Here is a 20,444-nt window from a genome sequence, read left to right on the forward strand (position 1 = left end):
TTATAATCTCACGAGATTTATTTATTTATGTGTGTATAAAGAGAAGATTAATTTTGTTCCTCAACGGTTAAAAAATAAATAAAAAAATTAGGAGGTAGAAATAAAAAAAATAAAAAAAAGTGGGAATGGATTATTCAAGAAATGGAACATCAATTATATAGTTTAGTTTTATGAAAACTATGAGAATAAATACACTATAAACAAAACAGTTAGGATGTGTGATTTAAAGGTAAGAGGAACAAGTTTTAAGGATTGATAATAACCATATGATCAATAATAATAATAATAATAATAAATAGTTATTATCAATTTTACGACACGGATAGATGCAGGGCAGGGGTTTAGTTTAAGTGGGCAGTCATCTTTACCATTCTTATGACTTGAATTTAATTAATCTGTTTAGAATATAGATATAGAAATGAATTGGATTAGCTAGCAGCCCTTACTATTTGATCTTTAAATTATTTTTTAAAAGGAAAAAAAAACATTTAAATGGACGGGACCCTTTGTTAATCGGTGCAGTAAATATAATACCATGAAGATCGTGGTCGAGCAAGGCCCATAAGCATCCTTGAATTCCGCTCTGTTTTCCTTTCATTTCTTCCCATGCCCATGACATGATGGGTACTCCTCGCCTTTGTTGGACTCCTTCCTTAGTACCGGCGATGCCGGAAGAATATATATAATCACTTGATCTTGATGTGCTGGTTCCCGGAGATGTTAAGCACGGTCGGTGTTCATAGCTCCTATTGATTTATAGCCAGTATGCTGCTATCAACTGTATCCTTTTGAATTCAGTTTCAGGACTCCAAACAGCCTGAAAAAAGAAGGGGAAAAAAAAAGAAGAGGAGGAGGAGGAGTTGTCCTTAAACTAAAAGCAAAGTCCAGCAAGCACACACCCATGAACCCACAAAAAACTCACGTCCTGACGTGGCCGATCTGGAAATTAATCTCGGATTCAACAAGTCCCTTTTCCGGGGACGGATGTGATTTCTGGCCAAAAAAACAGAGAACTCAAGCAATTGATTCACACGTGAAGATATTAATGTAGGGAAACATGCATGGGGTTGGATGAAAGGCTTCCATGCGAATATATAAAATCTTATCATTCAAATATTATTAATTATTCGCCGCCACAACTTTAAATTTGCTGAGGGGTTCAGAGAATATATGTTCTTAGGATTCACCAAAACCAAATCAATAATTCTAAAATTCCTATCAAAGAATATTAATTAAATAACAAGTTTAAGAAATAGAAAGAGAGAAGATATATAGTATAAGATGAGAAGATGGAGTAAGAGCAGGAAAAAAAATAGAAAAGAAAATGAAAAATTAGGAGCCAATTAAATCGAAACCAGAGAGGGAGAAGATGAGCTGAAAGAACTGAGAAGACATAAAAAAATTAATATGAGAAAGAAAAGTGAGAGAAAATAAAAGGATAAAGGGATTGTAATATTTTTAGTTATCTCATTTTATCATGACGTGTTGCCATGGAAAAATTCCCTATGAATTGATTAGAAGACCAGGGCACACGCGAAAAAAAAAAAATACATTAAGGCCCTGTTTATTTGCTGGAAAATAGTTTTATTTTGGAAAGTGAATTATTTTCCGATGTTTGGTAGTGTAATAAAAAATAAGTTGGAAAATATTCTACAATGTTTTGTTATGTCATGGAAAATAACTTATTAATGTTTTATTTTTCTTAAGTTTATTAAAACAATGAACAAACCTTACAAATTAAAAGGTTGAATGAGAATGAAATTGAAAAAAAAAAAATTTCATAAATTATCTCAAATAAAATAAATAATAATCAAAATAATAGACATCAAATCTAAAAAATAAAAAAAAATAAAAGATGAAGAAATTAAAATAATAATAATTAACATTTCATAAATTATTTCAAATAAAATAGGTAGCAATCAAAAGAATAAAGATCAAATTTGATAGATAAAAAATTTCAATAAAAAAATGATAAGGGAAAAGCAAATAACAAATATAAAATTGAGGACCAAAGTTAATATAAAAAATAAATTTTAAGAGATGAAATTAAAAAATAAATATTCAAAACAAAATATATATGATAATCAAAAGTTTGAGGACCAAATTTGATATAATCAGTAAATAATATGATATTTTTAAATTTTTCACAACTTTCGGAAAAACGTTTTCCGCCCAAATTTTTCAGGAAAATACTTTCCTAAAAACCAAGCCAAATTTTTCTTTTACTAGAAAGTGTTTTCCATTTACCAACTTTTATAATGACAAACAAACACAGGAAAGTCTGGAAAGTCATTTATCGGAAATCACTTTTCGAAAAACAAACATGGCCTAAAAAACAATGATCCGCTCTCTCTCGCCACGAGCGAGCCACCCTTCCATTATCCGATGAAAACCAATTAATGCCACGGGCAACTCCGACCATATCACAACCCTGAACCAGCAATGCATCCACCTGAGAAATCTCTAGCCAACCCTCGATCCACCACATTGAAACAGCCACCCTTCTTCAACAAACCTTGCCAAACTACCACCGTTATAAATTATAACTATCAAGTATTAAGCTAAAAGGTGCTTTGTTCTTCCACACCTATTAGCATTTGGAATTACAATCACTACCATAATTTTTATATTTATCGACGGAATTTTTCATCGGTATTTGTACTATCATTCAGTTGGTAATTAATTTACCAACAAAATCACCAACGCAAAATGTTCCGTCAGTCATTTTTTGCCCGTCGATAAGTCCGTTGGTAATAAAAAAATATTACTATCGATGGATTTACTGACGGAAAAGCCACGCAAAAAAAAATTATTCGCTTCATTCCGTCGGTATTTCATTCGGAAAAATACCGTATGTAATTTCTTCGGTAATTATTTAAAAATATTTAAAAAAAAATCCTAGGCTTTTATTAGGCATTTTACCGATGGATAATTAAATATTAATATTTTTAATCATTTCGTCGGTGATTCCATCTGTAATATTTAATTTAAATTTTCAATTTAATCAAAAATTTTCAAAAACCGCCAAATATCACCGACGACTTTTCAATCCATCGGTGATTTCATCTGTAATATTTAATTTAAAATTTTAATTTAATCAAAATTTTTCAGAAAACCGCCAAATAACACCGACAACTTTTCAATCCGGCGATGATTTTATCTGTAAAGAACAATAATTAAAAGTGCAATTGGGAAGTAAACAGTTCCAGAGCTCTCTGGAAAATACTGACAGACTTTTCCGTTGGTGATTCCCCTTGTAATTGACATGATGATTAGTGTTTACAGTTTACCAACGAATTTACCGACGGAATAAATATCGTCGGTAATTTTGTTGGTAAAAATAGCACGTCATTTTGTTTTGTTTTGTTTTAATTATTTTTTTCTCACTGTAATTTCCTCGGTAAATACCGAGGAAATATTTTCGTCGGTAAAATCCGTCGTCAATTTACCAACGAAAATATTCACTTGGTATTTTCGTTTGTATTTATCGATTTTCTGGTAGTGAATAAAATCTACAATGTTTTTTTCTTTTGCATTTTGATCCTTTTTTTTTCATTTGGTTATGGATATTTAAAAAATTTAGTCCTTATATTATGTGTTTATGGGAATTTAGAGTTGATAATTTATTTTAATTTATCTTTTATATGATTATTGCGGTATCAAAAAAACATCTCAGTATCAGGTTGGTATCAGAAAAACATCTCAGCATCGCGCTATGATTTATTTTTAAAAAAATTTAATTAAATAAAAAATGATTTAAAAAAAACTAAGTTATTAAACTCTTTGGAGTAAATGACCCGGTTTGTGAGTTTGGTAAGATAACTCTGGTTTCCCTGGTTCTCGAATTTAGCAGGGCACCTTTTGTTTCTTTTTTCTAATTATTATTATTATTATTATTATTAACATAAAATATAGAGGGTATGGAGAAACAATTGTTCACCCACACTTAGTATATTGCCTTTTTAAAAAAGAAATTGTTATATTTCTTTTTCAAATTTATTTTTTGTCTATTTTATTTTTTAATATTTGAGTGATTAGAATTGAATTTCATGATTTATTTCCATTTATTTTGCCTATTTACAAGGTTAAAGTTGTTTGCGGATTTGTTATGATAACCCAAGTTACCATGATTTATGGGTTTGGTAGGGTGTTTTTTTTTTTATTAAACTTGAATTTGTTATCGTCTATTTTTTTCTTGTATAGTTAAAAAAATAGTTTTAGAAAAAAAACCATGTTATTAAATTTTATAAAATTCATGGACTTCTCTTTGTTTTTTATTTAGTCATTGATTTTCTGGTTAATATATCTTTTATTTTGAATAATTTATGAAAATTGAATTTATTTTAATTTTATTATTTTTTTAATTTGTCTTATTTAGTTCCTGCTTTTTAATTATTATTTATATCATCTGAAATAATTTTTATAATATAATTTGTTTTAAGATTTCACTCTTTTATCCTTGCTCTCTTAACCGTAGCATCCTTCAACCAACAAATTCAGACAACAATGCCCCGTCAAGGAAAATGAAGTCAATAAAAATAATCTCTCTCTCTCTCTCTCTCTCTCTATATATATATATATATATATAATCTAGTTATTGCCCATGATTTAATTTATAATTAAATAATCCACAATGATTGAATAAATAAGTTGATAATGAAAAACACATTCTTAAGAAATGAATTAGTCACCTCTTTAATTAGTGTTGACTATACTTTTTTTTTTGGTTACAAGTGTTGACTATACTTAATTTAACATTACTTTGTTCCAAAAAAAAAAAATCTTCCCTTCTCGTAAATCTTTCCATGTCACCCGCTTCTTCTTTTTCTATCCCGGCCCGTTTCTATTTATAAAAGAAATAAATTGAAATCGAAAATATAATGGACGAAAAAGATTAAGCTATAAATAGATTTTAAAACATGAACCCTAATTAATTATTTTTTAAAACTAAATGCACTATTTAATTTGTTTTACAAGACTAAAAGGGCTGATCTATAATTTACTGATCATACGAGCAGTGATGTTAAGTTATTAGTCACACTAAATCCTAGGCTTATTTGAACAAACCAGACCCACTTTACATGAGACGAACTTGGTAAGATCAAGTAATAATGCACGTTGAGGGACACAAGGTTAATTACATCAAGCTCACATTAGCAGCGACGACTTGGATGCGTGAACCGCGGGTGGTAACCTCAAGCAGTGGCTCTGGACTCGATCGTATTGAGTTGGAACATTAAGCTTCTGGGCAAAGCTTATATTGATCATGAATTGTTTATATATAATGTTTGTTGCACATTGACCTCTCTCTCTATATATATATAAGAAAGAATCATAAGCATCTGGTGGACGCACCAGCTATATATAGGCAACTATAAGCAAACGTAATTTAAGTACGTTGTCCATCGATCCATCTGGTGGACGAACCAGCTAGCTAGGTACTGTGCAGTACTGCATGCAATGGACAAACCAAGCAATTAGTTAAAGTCTCGTGCGTGTATGGGCTGTTTTGTTGTCCCTCGTCCTCCTCCCTGCATCACCACGTACAGTACTAATGGCCATGGAATATTGATAACCTAGCTAGCTAGCTGATAGAGTAGTGCATGCAAGACAAGTGAATTTATAACTAACCAGACCCTGCTAAGAATGGAGGACAAAAGGTACAAGTGATGGCCGTGACTACATGTGTTGCCTCCGTGACAATGAAATCTCACCTGCCAAGGAGCCGTAAAGGAAGAGATGTTCCATTCCAAATCCAAAGTCCAAACCCAGATTTGCTTTAGAAATTAGGACCATGCATGTATTGAAACAGTGAATAACAATAAAAACATGGTGCCTTAGAGTTTCTCATCCTCTCTCAGAGGCTCGTTTATTTTATGTGATTGTGATGCGTGTGATTTGTGTTTTGTTTCGAGGATAGATTTGTAATTGTCTGATTAATCAATATATATATTCATTATATTGTATCTTTGCATGAACCCTCACGCCCACTTATTTGTATTGTGGTGGAGATCAGTATATTAATTTGTTTGGAAAAATAGTAAAATAATTTTTATTTTATTTTTAACATTAAAACATCCAAATCACTGCAAAACTCTTTCTTTGTGATAAACGCTACTGCGGCTCTTTACCAGCTAGCTGCCTTGGAAACCAGTACTGATCTTCACTGTTTGATCTCGAAGATGCATGGGCAGCCTGCAGCCCTTTAATTAGCCCTTGTCATGTTAGGAATAGATAAATGTGTTAATGAAGAGAGCCTTGCTCGATCCCATACCAATCTCGTTAAGAACTCGAAATTGAAAAGGGAGGGAGGGAGGGAGGGAGAGGGAGTCATCTTCTTACTCACAAACCCTAAAGCGACGACGGATCCTCAACAGACTGACATGCACTGGCAGCGTGCTTTAATTATGGGTGCAGTGGATTTAGGATTCCTCAAGTCTTTGCATTCAATAAAACAGAAGACTTCTCGTTTCTTTAAATGACTTCTTGTCAAATGCATTATCGTTCGTTACCCCCAATAGCTAAAAACAATATTAATCGCTCTGCTCTTGTCTTTGCTCCTAGATTTTCCAAAGGATAGTTTCTTTCCCGTCAGATGTGACAAACACACTAACCTTAACTTAAGATTGTTTGTGCGTCGGAAAGTTTTTTTTTTTTTTTTTAAATGTGATTTCTTTCAGAAATAAGTTGCTGATAGTGAATTATTTTTCATGTTTGATAGTTCCACATAAAATAAGTTTAAAAATATTTTTTAATATTTGATAAATAAATTAAAAAATAACTTGTTAATATTTTTTAAAAAATTATTAAAAGAATACGTATCAAATCTTATAGTTAAAAAGTTGAAGGATGATCCAAATTGAATAACAAAATTAAATTTATAAATTATTTCAATAAATAAATAAATAAATATCAATAAAAGAATGGAGACTAAGGATGTGTTTGCTATTTTCCAAACTTTTCTATGTTTGTTTTTCATTAAAAAAATTGATCAACGGAAAACACTTTCCAGTCAAAGAAAAATTTGGCTTGGTTTCCAGAAAAGTGTTTTCCTTTTATTTTGGACGAAAAACACTTTGTGAAAGTTGTGAAAAAATTAGAAATGCCATATTATTTTTTGATTATTTCAAATTTGATGCTCAAACTTTTGATTGCTATATATATATTGTTTTGAATATTTGTTTTTCAATTTCATCCCTTAGAATTTAACTTTTATATTAATTTTGGTCCTTATTTTTATAATTTTTATTTGCTTTTTCCTTATCATTTTTTAATTGAAAATTTTTATACATCAAATTTGGTCCTCATTCTTTTGATTGTTACTTATTTTATTTGAAATAATTTATGAAATGTTAATTATTATTATTTTAATTTCTTCATCTTTCATTTTTTTTATTTTTTAGATTTGATCTCTATTATTTTGATTATTATTTATTTTATTTGAGATAATTTATGAAATTATATTTTTTTTCAATTTCATTCTCATTCAACTTTTTAATTTGTAATATTTGTTCCTCGTTATTTTAATAAACTTGAAAAAAATAAAACATTAATAAGTTATTTTCCAGTTCATTTTCCATGACATAACCAAACACTGGAAAATGTTTTCTAACTTATTTTCCATTACACTACCAAACATCGGAAAATAATTCACTTTTCAAAAGAAAACTACTTTCCAGCAAACAAACGGGGCCTAAATATGTCAGATAAAAAAAATTAAAAGATGATGAAATTGAAAAGAAATCTCAGTTTCATAAACTATTTCAAATAAAATAAATAACAATAAAAACTAGAGGCCAAATCCAATAGATAAAAAATTTCAATTAAAAAAAATAAGAAAAAAATAAACAATAATCAAAAGAACGAGAACAAAAATTGTTATAAAAATCAAATACCAAGATATGGAATTGGAAGAAAAAAATTTCAAAACAAAATATATAATAAATCGAGGATCAACCTTGATGTAGTTAACAAATAACAAGAAATTTTTTATTTTTTCATAACTTATAAAAAAAGTTTTCCGTCAAAGATAAATAAAAAAACATTTTCATGAAACCGGTTAAATTTTCTTGACTATAAAATGTTTTTTATCAATAAATAAAGAAACACAAAAAAAGAATTTTTGGAAAAGAATTTTTAAAAAACCATCTTCATTAATCAAACAGGCCTTGAAAGATTCATGTTTGGAAAACAAAGCGACAACATGCAAACTGTTGATGCATGAGTACCGATCAAATCCAAAGCTAGCATGCAAGCATGACCCGTGGTATATATATATATATATATATATATATATATATATAAAGCAAGTTTTATTGCACCGTGATCTTCCCAGAATATTAATAAGAATAGAAAATCTCTGTTCTCCCTGATTCAGGAGGAGTTACTGTTGGCGAGTGTAATTATAATGAACGTGACTTGACATTGAGCAGGTGAAGAATTAGTGAGACGGAACACTTAATTGACTCCATAACCTCTTCACGCGCAGAGTTTCTATTCGGCATTATTTGTCGTGTACAGGATCAACTCCTTAATTGTCCAGGAAGGAGATCAGTTGTTACCTGTTATATATACACATTCAATCCGAACTAACCTTGAGAAAAAAAGGATTCCTATTTCCTGGGGCAAGTATATATGCATGGCACGTGGAAGGTCTCGTGAGTTGTATAGCTAGCTAGCTAGCTAGCTGTCAGTACAAATCTTCAATGGATTTTACATTAGAAAAGGGAAGGAGCCACAGGTCCAAGGGTGCATGAAGGCAAAGCAAGCTACAACACACATGACAGAAATTAATTAGCCTCCTTCTCTGCAGGAAACTAGCTACTTTGATCTTGCTTGTAATTCTTTACTGGATTGGGTTATAATAACAAGAACGATAATGTCAGGCTAATTTAATGCTGCACAGAATGAATGCTTGCTTGGTTATTATATTATTGGAGATTTTTTTGCCATGCATGCACCCCTTTAATTTTTAGCATATATATTTCAAAACTCCAACGAGCCGAGTTGCTATGCCATAATTACCCACTATTATCTCTTGATGTGTTTTGGTATTGTTTTGTGATTGCTTTATAAATATATTAAAATATTATTTTTTAAATTATTTTAAACTCAAAACTTAAAAAAAAATCATGAAACCATAATTTCTACCGTAAAAACAAGTAAGCCCCTAATATGAATTTGAAAATTTCGGTGGAAAATTGTCATGGAAGATAAGTTTTCAGAATTAAGGAAAGTTATAGAGATATTTGGCAGAAGTTGGAAATTCTATGAATAATTAAATTAACCAGTATATATACATATTCATTATTAAAAATATACAGGAACATATACAGGCATGCATGATATTTAAAAAATTAAAAAATTAAATTGGTATAACCAGTATATACCAATTTACACATCTACATGCTTTAACAAATTTAAAAAATTTTCTCGATCCCGATATTTAAACCAAGTAAAAGAAATAATATAAAAAAAACTCATTAGCCACCATAACACTTCGAAGAACATACATTCATGACCAATGTGAAGGTTTCATTTCACTAGTGATTTGAAGAGAAAGTTTGTCTAGAATTTAACATGTTTTTTTTATTAAAATTAAAATTTTAATGTTTTTTCATTATTTTAATACAAAACAATAAAAAAAAATATTTCAAAAAACTACCAATAATAATATATTCCGGATATCCTGCTTGCGCATTCAACGACACACGAGTTATTGCAACGTACTGCTATAACATTTGACATGAGGTAAAGAAAGATGAACAGGATCAGAGAGGAGGGTAGCGAGAGGCTGCGGGGAAGTTGATCATGATCATGTAAAGAGCTGAGTAAAACATGGGGTGATAAATTTGAGATGGAGGGAGAAAAGCAGGGCAACAGTGAAAGGGACTGGTCAAGCTAGGTGGGCATGCCATTGGCTGTTGTCACCGTGTTACCACTTACCACCTTTAGCATCAGCGGGCTCGTAGCTCGATACCCAACACGTTCGTAATCGCAGTACTGCTCCAGTCCACCTTACACTGCCATGTCTCAAACCCTTGATCCATTCGATCATTACTACTTAATAATAATAATTATTTACACTTTAAATCATGGAATTTGAGCTCTTCAAGGCAAGATAAACTCACCAGGATTCCCTCTAGATTTCCTTGCAGGGGACCAGTGGTGGTGGTTGCTTGCTGCCAGTCTCCACTCTCTGGGCGATGTAACTGAACAATAGTAAATTAGTTGGCTTGTTATGTATGGACTATGGAGGAAGATGTTTCGGGACATTACCAGACCGGACAAGGAGGAATCTTGGCAGTATTGTTACTCACCTCAAAAGCGTATTAATTTCGGCGCAACATGAATCTTGGCTAAACTACATGAATCTTGGAATTTGGATCATACCCTAATCATATCCCTAATGACCATGTTTGAATTCTTTTTTTTTTTTATGGCTATGCGCGCATTACCTCTGTGATCATCGACATTAATGGTCATTGTGTGGACATATATATATATATATATATATATATATATCCATATAGATTCAAGACCATTCTAATACACATCTGTCATGGGATTGATACATTGCAGGCAGCTAACGCAACATGCTTATGCACTTTCACTATTTTCTAAGGGAACTTTAAGATTGCGGTTGAACCATACTTTTTAAATGTTTTATTTGTTTTTAAAAAAGCTTCAGATTAATATATTGTGAGTATTTTTTTATAGTCTTAATATTTTGATATAAAAATATTATTTTAATATATTTTAAATACAAAACACTTTTAAAAAATCATTTCATATTACATCTGCAGGCACTTGAAGGGAAGTACTAGCAGTAGGAAGTAGGAACAACAAAAGCAAACAGTGGATCAAGCCCCGTCCTCTCAATGTTCAAATATTATTTGATGGAGAAGTCTGTTTCCTTCCTGCAGCCATAGTATTAGAAAATTAAAGAAAGGAAAATAGTAAATTGGTAGGTTATTTTGACGGGGATAACACATCCACGCATAGATTACGCTATTCTCAAAAACACAGTTCAATATATATGTTATCTTGCTAGAACAATGTAACCTATTGAAGTATAAATAAAAACCTTGTTTTAATCGTTTTTTACTCGTTTTTTAATCGGTTGTTGGAGATTTCTAGTTATCAAAATAGATTTTTTAAAATTAGATTTAGAAGATCATGTTTTGCCGATTATCTTTGATTTTCTTGGATTTTTTGCGTTATTTTAAATTTTATAATATATTTTTTATATTTTAGGATAGTTTTTTTAGCCTATAAAAAGGCAAAATTTATTCACTTTATCTGCAGAAAAAAAAACTAGAATCGAAACTTGCTACCCTCTTCACCTTTTTATGGATGTCTTTTTAATAAAAAAAAAAAACCTTAAGAAAAAGGGGTCGAAAGGACAGAAACACACATCCAATCAAGTGTCCATCAAAAGTCTAAGGGAGAGAGTAGAATCCACGCATCCAGTCAATTAAATACACACAGTATGGCCAATCCAAGGCAGTGTAGTGCTCATGTAACAAACAGTATGGTAGCAGCTTTCAAAGGCAAAGCCTTGCTGTATACATTACACATGAACTTGGAACCCTAACCTCAACTTTTGTCACCCATGTACAGGAAGCACTCTTAAGCCAGCCAGCCAGCCCCATGTGAATATAACCCATAATATCACTAGCTAGCTAGCCAGCCACCTGTACCCTTTCGGACAACAGCCATCAGACTTTTAACAGTCTCGGCAGGGACTCCCTTTCACTTCACTGCCTCACGCTCAGCTTTAGTCACTGCTCCGGAGAATGATACAAATTGTTTTTTAAATCAAAACAATTAAAATAATATTTAATTTTTCAAAAAGACAATTAAACCGCAATGCCAAACTTGCCTCGCTAGCCTTGCCGTCCAAGCCAAAGCCAAAGCATCGGGCACCCTTTTATATATATATATATATATATATATATATATATACACAATGTATCCTCCACAGTCCACATAACTATCAGCACAATACACCTCTTTCTTCGCTCTTGTGGACGCTTGTTTTTTTGGTTGTTTGAAAGAAAGAGAGAGAGGTACTAGTTCAAAGATGGGTGTTATTGGGTTTTGTGTTGATTCAAATAGGGTGGTTTTGTGTGGTAAGAGGAAGCTAAGGAGCTTGTTTTGGAGGGTTAGAGCGGAGATAAGGAGACAAGTGAAGAGCAGCAAGTCCAAGCAAAGGCTTAGCTTCAATTACGATCCTTTCAGCTATGCTCTCAACTTTGATGATGGCAACTTTGGTTTCTTCTGCTGATCGTGAAGTTTTCAACTCTCAACAACAAAATGACAGTAGATGAGGCACAAGCGGTAGCATCTGCAGTACTTTTAGCAAGAGAAGTTACTTATCAAGCAAAAGGATATGCTTTTCTTTTGTTTTTCCTCTTGATTCTAACTCCTTGCTATTCGAAGTCTAGTTCTAGGTCAAGTTTTAATATTTAGTGGAGAGATCAGTGTATGTAATTTTGAAATTAGAACCCAACTTCCAATGGTTACTGCTCTAGCTTATATATATACACGATCTTTCAAAACATCATACGTTCAGTTCTTGATCTCTTTCTCTTAACAATTCATCAATGGATCAAGGTGGAAGCAGGAAAAGTTGATCTTTATGTCATTAATCTAATTGGGATCCCACTTCAAAAAACTGAAGAAGTAAGGAGAGAGTACAGAATGAGGTATAGATCCTATTCTTTTCTGGTGCAGTGGTTGCTTTCAGTACTGTTAATGCCAAACCTGTTGTGCTTTCAACATCCTATATGCGCAGATCTACATGGTTAGTTTTGGTTTAAGTCAAGAACTCAATGGCTTGTCATTTTATACACTAGTTATTTGTGAATTCTCTGCTTGATTTGATTAAATTCACCATCCATTTCTTCTAAACTGTATGGCTAGTTGGACATGGTTGAATTGTCTCTATCCTCCTCCTGCACCACTTCAAGGCAAAAACAAAATGTATGCCAGCTTGGCTTGAATCATCTGTCAACATCTTCTACTTGTTTTGTTACCCAGTGCCATCCATTATCATTCTTTCTTCTTTTTTTCTTTTTTTTTATAACCCAGGATGTCTTGGTCAGTTTACACAGGCAAGTAAAACACTGCAAAAATGATAGATATGTATATTAAGGCTTGAACTCAGGATATATAGAGAAATCTGACAGGACCACTGGGCTAGAAGCCTCGGTGCCATTATCATTCTTTCTGATCTCCTTGCTTGCAGTAATTTTGTGTTGCACCATGCTGCCCAACTAACTTGTAAGGTCATTATTATTTTGTACAATCAGAATTTTGTCATTTTTATGCATAGACTACCGGTGGAAATGGGAAATTTGCTCCCGTTTCGATTTATTGGTTTTCGAGTTTGAAGAGAGTGGACCATGATGAAAACGTAGAGCCTTTTTTATGACTTGAATTCTTACATAAGTCAATGTAGCCAGTATGAAGAAAGCAAACAAAATGCATGCCAGCTTGGCTTGAATTGGGTACTGTTGGTTTTTCATATGGTATTATTATTATATTACGCAAGAGTTCGTGGAAACTGGATGGTGATGATCCACCAGTTCTACAGTAATGCTCGCTCACCCTTGTTTGCCTCATCCATCCATCCATCCATCCATGTCCTTTGAACCCACATTATCACATAAGCTATTATATGGAATTTGTCCTCCTGCTCCGCTGGAGGCCGCCCTCTGACAAAAGAGAGATTGCATGCGAAGGCTTGGACCATTTGATCATCATCATCATCATAGCAATGGCCCATTTCACCACCGAGTCTGAGCCCTACCTCTATATATGATATCAACAGAACCTTGTATCTTAGTTCCAGTGGTTTAAATAGTTCACCGTTCAATGTTCTGGTTTTTATCCTTTCTTTCTTTACCCATTTCCCCTACTATTTTACACAAAATTGAGAAACAAAGTGTTTTGAAAAAGAAAATGAAGCTGATATAGAGGATTTGTGTTCTTAAGAAATATGCATGGAGGTGATTCAATTCTAGCTGATGCTCAAACTTGCTTGAAAATTCTCTTGATGGTCGGTCGAGTAAAAACATAGGTATGAAATAATAGTTATTCAGACCATGAGGACTAACTAATTAAATGCTTAAACTACAGGGACTCGATCATAATTAATTATTTTTAACTCTCTAACTTTAGGGGTTCTAAAGACCCGCGCGCAATTTCCTCGAAGAGAGAGAGAAATCTAGACCGTCGGTATAAAAACCCGAGAAAACTCCAAGGGTGGATATATGTTGCCAAGTCATGGATCCACGTCAAAAAATCATTTCCCTCACACATCAAAAACCGAAAGCAACCAATTGGCCCCATTGTAAAACCGCCAAAGCTGGAATTTCCCTCTCTTTTATTTTCATTTCCCCCCTTAAAAAACACAGCTAAGCCCATTTCTTCTTATTCTCAAAACGAAAAAAATAAAAAGCATCACTCAAAGAGAAGAATTAGGTAAAAAAAACAAATTTCTCACGAGTTAGAAGAAGAAATGGCAAGGAAGAGAGTGGAGGCTGAGTCTACAGATGGGTCTGTTGATGCCAATACTACCACTTCACTTGTTCGTGCGAAAGATGGCAGTGCTTTTACTAAGTGGTATTTACTTGCTTTCCCATTTTCCCCACCTTTTTTATGTTAATAATCCTGAGTTTTTCTTATCTTTGTCTGGAGGTTTTAAAGAAATGTAGCTTTTTTTAGGCAAATTCTGTTTCTGGTTTTTTCTTTCTTAATCTAAGTCCGTGTCATTGACTTGGTTCTGGGGTTTAAAATTATGGGTTCTTTGAATTTCCGAAGAAATGGAGAAACCCAGTCACAGAAAGTAATAAATTATTGAAATAATTGGCGGGTTCTGTTTTTTGAATTGATTTGATGAGAGGAATTGGATTGAAATGTGAAATAAATTTATGCAGTGAGGAGTGCAAGAAGGATGTGCCAGTGGCTCTTATAAGTTTCCACAGCTGTAGCCTTGATGCTAAGATCAAGATGAATTTGGGTTGGTTCGGCACCATCGTCTTTGTGTAATTAAACAATTAGTTTTATCACTTATTAGTAGGTCAATTACTAAATGGGTTTTAATTACTTTTTATGATTTAGAGGCTCAAGTTGTTGAAAAGCCAACTGAAGCTAAGCAGAAACCAGCTGAGAGGTACTACTTGTTTCTTGTACTAGCTTATTAATTGGCTAATTATTTGTTATAATTTGGTTATTATGAATTTACGATTTGGTTTGTGATTTTATTTTTCCTTTTGTAGGAAGAAAGGAAGTTCAACTGAGCCAAAATTGAAGAAAGCTAAAAAAGAAAAGAAGGGCAGGGATCCAAATGCACCGAAACGCCCTCCCACTGCATTCTTTCTCTTTATGTAATGCTCTCTGCTGCTTGTTTGTGTGATGCAGTATAATGTTGTGATAATTTGTTTAATTGGGGATGCTTGCATTGACGTGTTTCATTGTTTAATTAGGGATGACTTTAGGAAGGAATACAAGGAAGCGAACCCGGACTCTAAGGATGTTAAGAAGGTAAATTAAATGTAGTGTTGTATGTCATTTTCAGGTTTATTTTGTGGGTTGGGTTTACTAATGCTAATGCTGTGTTTAACAAAATTCAGGTTGCGAAGGAAGGTGGTGTGAGATGGAAGTCAATGACCGATGAAGTGAGTGTTGGTTTAACACATTGTTATAATCATTTGTGTACACACTTAATAGCTATTGAATGGTTTGTAATTGTTTTGTTTTAACTCGAATTTATTTCAGGAGAAGAAGCAATATGTGGATAAGGCTGCTGAGCTCAAGGCAGAGAATGACAAGGCATTGGAGAGTGACAACGCTGAAAATGAAGATGTGGGTTCGCAATCATTTCTGAATTTATTGATTTATTGACAATGTTGTTATGGATTTAATACTATAAGCTGTTTGTTTTGTTTGTTCTTATTCAGGACGAAGGGGTTTCTTCAGAGAAGGAAGTAGCCGATCTTGAACTGCGAGATAAAGAGGAGGAAATTTGAAAGTGTTTATTTTGTAGTTCTGTTTTCTGGTAGTGAGTCTGCCTAGTTGCCTTGTAAATTTTGGATCTGCTTTGGTTAACTGGTATGGAATTTGTTTAGAGCAATGCAATCTTGGTGTTTTTAAGTATGAGTTGCAGTTTATTTAGATTCTTGGATGCAGCTTCTTATCTTTTGAGCCATTAATGTGGCTGAGCTTTTAACTTCTTTCTTTAATGGTGATTGATGGTGCCCCATCATACCTTTAATATGAGATATGAATTGCTGTTGCTGAGATTTGGATGTTCAATTTGATTCTACCATGGCCTGTCAGATGAGTTGTGCCAAATAGCAGTTTTTATAACTATAATTATAACATGGTCAATGCCAATCTTGAGTTACCAATCCTGTAGACAAGTTGTATTTTCATGCATGCTTGTAGATGGTAAAAAAAGGATGGTACATTGCAAATATGGAGTGAAAATGGCTATAAATAATGGGATTTTATTTCTTCAATGACATGATATGTATCACTAAACATGGCTACAGGAATTTTAAGCAAAAGAACAAAAAATGAACTATAACTGTTGCAGAAAACATAAACTGTCTTCCTTGCCTCTCAGGTGACAATGCTCATTTGATATTGAGCTTGTATCCTTGGTGATTGAGTCAGCATCAGACTGGCCCATTTCTCCTTATTTTTCATTTCTTTGTCCTACAAAGTGGCAGAGGCTTGCCACATAAGCATAGATTGTGAGCATAAGCACCTGCAGGGAAGATATTATAAGGTCTACCTTGTGGGATCTCTCCACAAAGCCTGTTGGCCCTGAAGCTTGCATGTCTCAGATTTGTAATCCCCAACAAGCTGGCTGGGATTTTCCCTGTGAGTCTGTTGATAGAAAGGTCAAGCCATTGAAGATTCGACAAGAGCCCCAAGGTAGTTGGAATGGTGCCTGTTATCTGGTTCCTTGAAATATCCATCCTCTCCAGTTCTTTCAGGTTTGAGATTGAACCAGGGAACTGACCTGTAATCTTGTTGCTTCCTATGTTTAGAACCTTCAAGCTCAATCCTTCAATGAATTCTGGCATTGTGCCTGAAATTTGGTTCCCTGATACATCTAAAACCTCCAAAAAGCTGCTTGTCCTGTTATTTAAGATCCTTGAGAGAAACCCACTGAGCTGATTTGATTGGAGCTCGATTGAAGAAATTCCATCCGGCAATTTGATGTCGAAAAGGTCAAACTTCAATTGGTTGTTTGACAGCTTGAGCTTTTGCAAATTAGACATGTTGGTGAAGAAACCAGCAATGCCATCTACGAGGAAGTTATCAGATAGGTCTAAAGAGCTCAAAGAATCTGGTCTTGTAAATTTTGGAAGGTTTCCTTCAAGTTTACAGCCAGCTAGATGAACATCTGAAAGTTGTCTATCTTTGATCCAAGCAGGAACTGTCCCTAAACTGAGGTGGTTGTAGGACAGGTCTATTGACAATAGAGAAGGAAGACCTCTGCCTTCAATAACTGGAAAGGGATCTGAGAGCCCATTTCTGGATAAGTTAAGGTACCAAAGGTTCTGTAAGCTTGAAATGGATGAAGGGATTTGACCTGTAAGCCTATTAGAACTCAAAGAGAGATGAGTAAGAGATTTTAGGCCTGCAATTTGGTTTGGGATTCTTCCTGTCAGCTGGTTATGATCCAGGGACAAGTCCTGAAGTTTGACCAGGCTGAACAGTGAAGGTGGTAAGAGCCCAGACAATTGGTTATTGGACAGGTCAATGAAGGTGAGGTTTTGAAAGTGCCCCAGAATATCTGGAATCAACCCAGACAACAAATTGAAACTCAAATCAAGAGATTGCAAACTAAGGAAATTTTGGAAAGTGATTGGGATAGGACCTGATAACAAATTTCTTGCTAAACTCAACTGCTGGAGCTTTTTAAAATTACCTAGGCTTGGAGGAATCTGCCCTCTCAAATGGTTTCCATTCAATGAGAGGATATTGAGCAAGGGCAAACGGCCTAAACCAGGAGGAATGTTCCCTTCAAGAGAATTATCCTCTAGGACCAATTGTGTGAGATGGGTCAAACTAGAGAAGCTTTCAGGAATAGGACCTGCAATATGCTTCATACCACTTATCACCATCACCTCTAAGAATGCCAAACTGCCAAGAGAAGGTGACAAAGTGCCCCTCATGTAAATGCCACTGTCCCTCGCAGGTCCCTGCAACACCAAATCAGTAACCCTACCTGTAGCAGGGTTGCATTGAACACCCTCCCAATCCCCTCCACAACAATCCTTCCCTATCCATGAAGAGAGAATATCTGTAGCATCCTTCAAGATTCTTGCTTTGAAGCCAAGAAGAGCTACCCTGTCCGCCTCTGAGCAAACTGAGGTCTGCAGTGGGGTTATTGTTTGAGCAAGTGACAGTGGTGAAACCACAGCAAGAAAGAAGGATAGCAGTAAAAGCTTAGAAACCCATCCTAGAATCTGCATTTTGGGAAGTGGGTCTTGATCAGATCAGAGAGATGGGTCTTAGAATATATGGATTTTTGATCTGACAAGAAGAACTTTGAATGGGAAAAAGCTAAGACACTCTGAGCACAAATAAAGTAAGAAAAGGGTGTAAAGCAGACCTCTGTGGTTTATTCTATTCCATTTCTTCACGTAGACAGGAAGGTATAATGATGATAAACATGATTCTTAAGAGAGATTTCAAGAAATATAATTGTGGTTTCAACAGAGGGCTGCAAGAAACTGAACCATGTCTCTTATATTTATAGCAGTACCATAATAAAGGAGAGAAAAAAAAAAAAAACCCTAGGACATACCTTCTTAGGTTGTTTTTTACTGAATTTTTGATGAGTTTAAAGAGATTCACATGGAAAATTGTGACCGTTGATGGATGTATCACGAGGATCCTATATGTTATTTGAACGTTGGAGCGCACTTCATTCAAATTTACTGCATTTCCACCCTGTTTCAAATCAAATCAAATCAAATCATTTTTTGTTTTGTTTTTGTTTTGCTATAGTGTAGTCCATAACCTGATGCCCTCCCAATTACTATATGGACCTATGGAGTATCATCATTTTTTGTAGCTGGAATTTGCTTCATAGCTAATTAGTTCACGTGAGTGAACGTACCATACCAGAGCCTTTTTACTCTCCTCTGTTTGATAGCTCTCATGTCATAATCTCCTATTTCGATTGTCATAGAATTTGTACAGGAGTGTTTGTCTACCTCCGATACATGTGATCTGAGTTTGCTCTTCACCTGTTGTTATTACCCCCCCTGTCTTAGTTTTATTGATTTAAATTAATTTTGACCAGGTCTTATTAATATAAAATCTTAAAAATTAAAGTTTATATATCCCTTACAAATGTTCTTGTTAAATTTTTATAAAACATAAAATTAGAGAAAAATATTAGCGAAACCTCCATTGTACTGACCTTTAAAAAAGACTAAAAGCATATTGAGATTGGAATGCAGGGATTTCCGACACAACCATATTGAGATCAAAATTAAAAATAAGTTTCTTGAATGAAATTGAAGGGCATTTGTAGAGCTACCATCAATAAAAAAGCTACGGAACGGATAGCAGAGGCCCCAACTCGAGTGATTGGGCGAGGTGCAAGAGATGGATTTAGTGCTGGACCCTAAGCAGTTAGGAAGGAGATGAAGGGCCTACCATGCATGTTATCGTGGTACTGCAGGAGAGCAGAATGTGACGGAACGTTAATTGCAAGTTGTGACCGTTTGATGATAATACAAGTTGAAATTGAAAGGAAAATCTTGACAAAAAAGTAATTAATTTCTTTTGATCGAAAAGACAAAAGTAATTATGATGACAGTTAATCAAAAGGAATGGTTTAGATTCATTTTGTACTCCACCTGGTGATTTCATGTGTCAAGTTTCAACCACCACCATATAATTCCCCCTTCGGGGATAGATAAGGGAAGACGATATGCTTATGATTATTGGCTTTGCTTTTCCTAATTAATCCGAAAGGAAGCTTGCTTGCTTCCTTGCTTAGGCCTTGGATCATGTCAACAGGGTCAGTCCTTTTGCTTAGTGGGATCATGCTTGTGCCCCCCTAACTGCAGAAAGAAAAGAATACTTGCTTGGTTAAAGCCATTCTTTTCCTGTTCACTAGAGAATTGAGGTCAATATTACATGAGAGTAGTGCTATTCCATACTGTGTTGAAATAATATTTTTGTCTTTGCCTCTCTTCATCACGATTCCTAGCTTCGTTTCTGGTGGAGATTCAAGAGCACCCTTGTCATTAAAGAAAAGCTTGCATTTAATCTCTAAGGTATATAATTCACAGGAGAAGGCTTGTATAAGTCAGAAATGTTGAATTTCTTACATGGAGTTTGTCAAAACTACCGTTCTTGTCTTGCAGATTGACTTGTCTGCTTCTACAGTTTCTTTTTTT

General features: G+C 33.9%; 2 protein-coding genes across 2 annotated transcripts; one reads left to right on the top strand and one right to left on the bottom strand.

Moving 5' to 3' along the window:
- The first annotated feature begins 14,389 nt into the window (after nucleotides 1-14,389).
- On the top strand, nucleotides 14,390-16,164 carry LOC7465590 (high mobility group B protein 7). Its single transcript, XM_002310870.4, has 8 exons — nucleotides 14,390-14,631; nucleotides 14,946-15,028; nucleotides 15,130-15,181; nucleotides 15,288-15,395; nucleotides 15,495-15,552; nucleotides 15,642-15,686; nucleotides 15,787-15,873; nucleotides 15,969-16,164. The coding sequence occupies exons 1-8, from the start codon at nucleotides 14,528-14,530 to the stop codon at nucleotides 16,035-16,037; spliced, it is 606 nt and encodes a 201-aa protein (XP_002310906.3). The 5' UTR covers nucleotides 14,390-14,527; the 3' UTR covers nucleotides 16,038-16,164.
- Nucleotides 16,165-16,497: 333 nt separating this feature from the next.
- Nucleotides 16,498-18,793, bottom strand: LOC7465589 (LRR receptor-like serine/threonine-protein kinase RGI5). Its single transcript, XM_002310325.4, has one exon. It carries the CDS (start codon nucleotides 18,498-18,500, stop codon nucleotides 16,716-16,718), a length of 1,785 nt encoding a protein of 594 aa, XP_002310361.2. The 5' UTR covers nucleotides 18,501-18,793; the 3' UTR covers nucleotides 16,498-16,715.
- Nucleotides 18,794-20,444: the final 1,651 nt, after the last annotated feature.

This window comes from Populus trichocarpa, chromosome 7 (assembly GCF_000002775.5).
Source record: "Populus trichocarpa isolate Nisqually-1 chromosome 7, P.trichocarpa_v4.1, whole genome shotgun sequence".
Lineage (NCBI taxonomy): Eukaryota > Viridiplantae > Streptophyta > Magnoliopsida > Malpighiales > Salicaceae > Populus > Populus trichocarpa.

Excerpts from the sequence above, each read along its gene's own strand:
- LOC7465590 (XM_002310870.4), top strand. The coding sequence starts at position 14,528 with ATGGCAAGGAAGAGAGTGGAGGCTGAGTCTACAGATGGGTCTGTTGAT. Across the intron at positions 15,182-15,287 it reads AAGCAGAAACCAGCTGAGAG|GAAGAAAGGAAGTTCAACTG; the intron begins GTACTACTTGTT and ends TTCCTTTTGTAG. Across the intron at positions 15,874-15,968 it reads ACAACGCTGAAAATGAAGAT|GACGAAGGGGTTTCTTCAGA; the intron begins GTGGGTTCGCAA and ends GTTCTTATTCAG.
- LOC7465589 (XM_002310325.4), bottom strand. The coding sequence starts at position 18,500 with ATGCAGATTCTAGGATGGGTTTCTAAGCTTTTACTGCTATCCTTCTTT.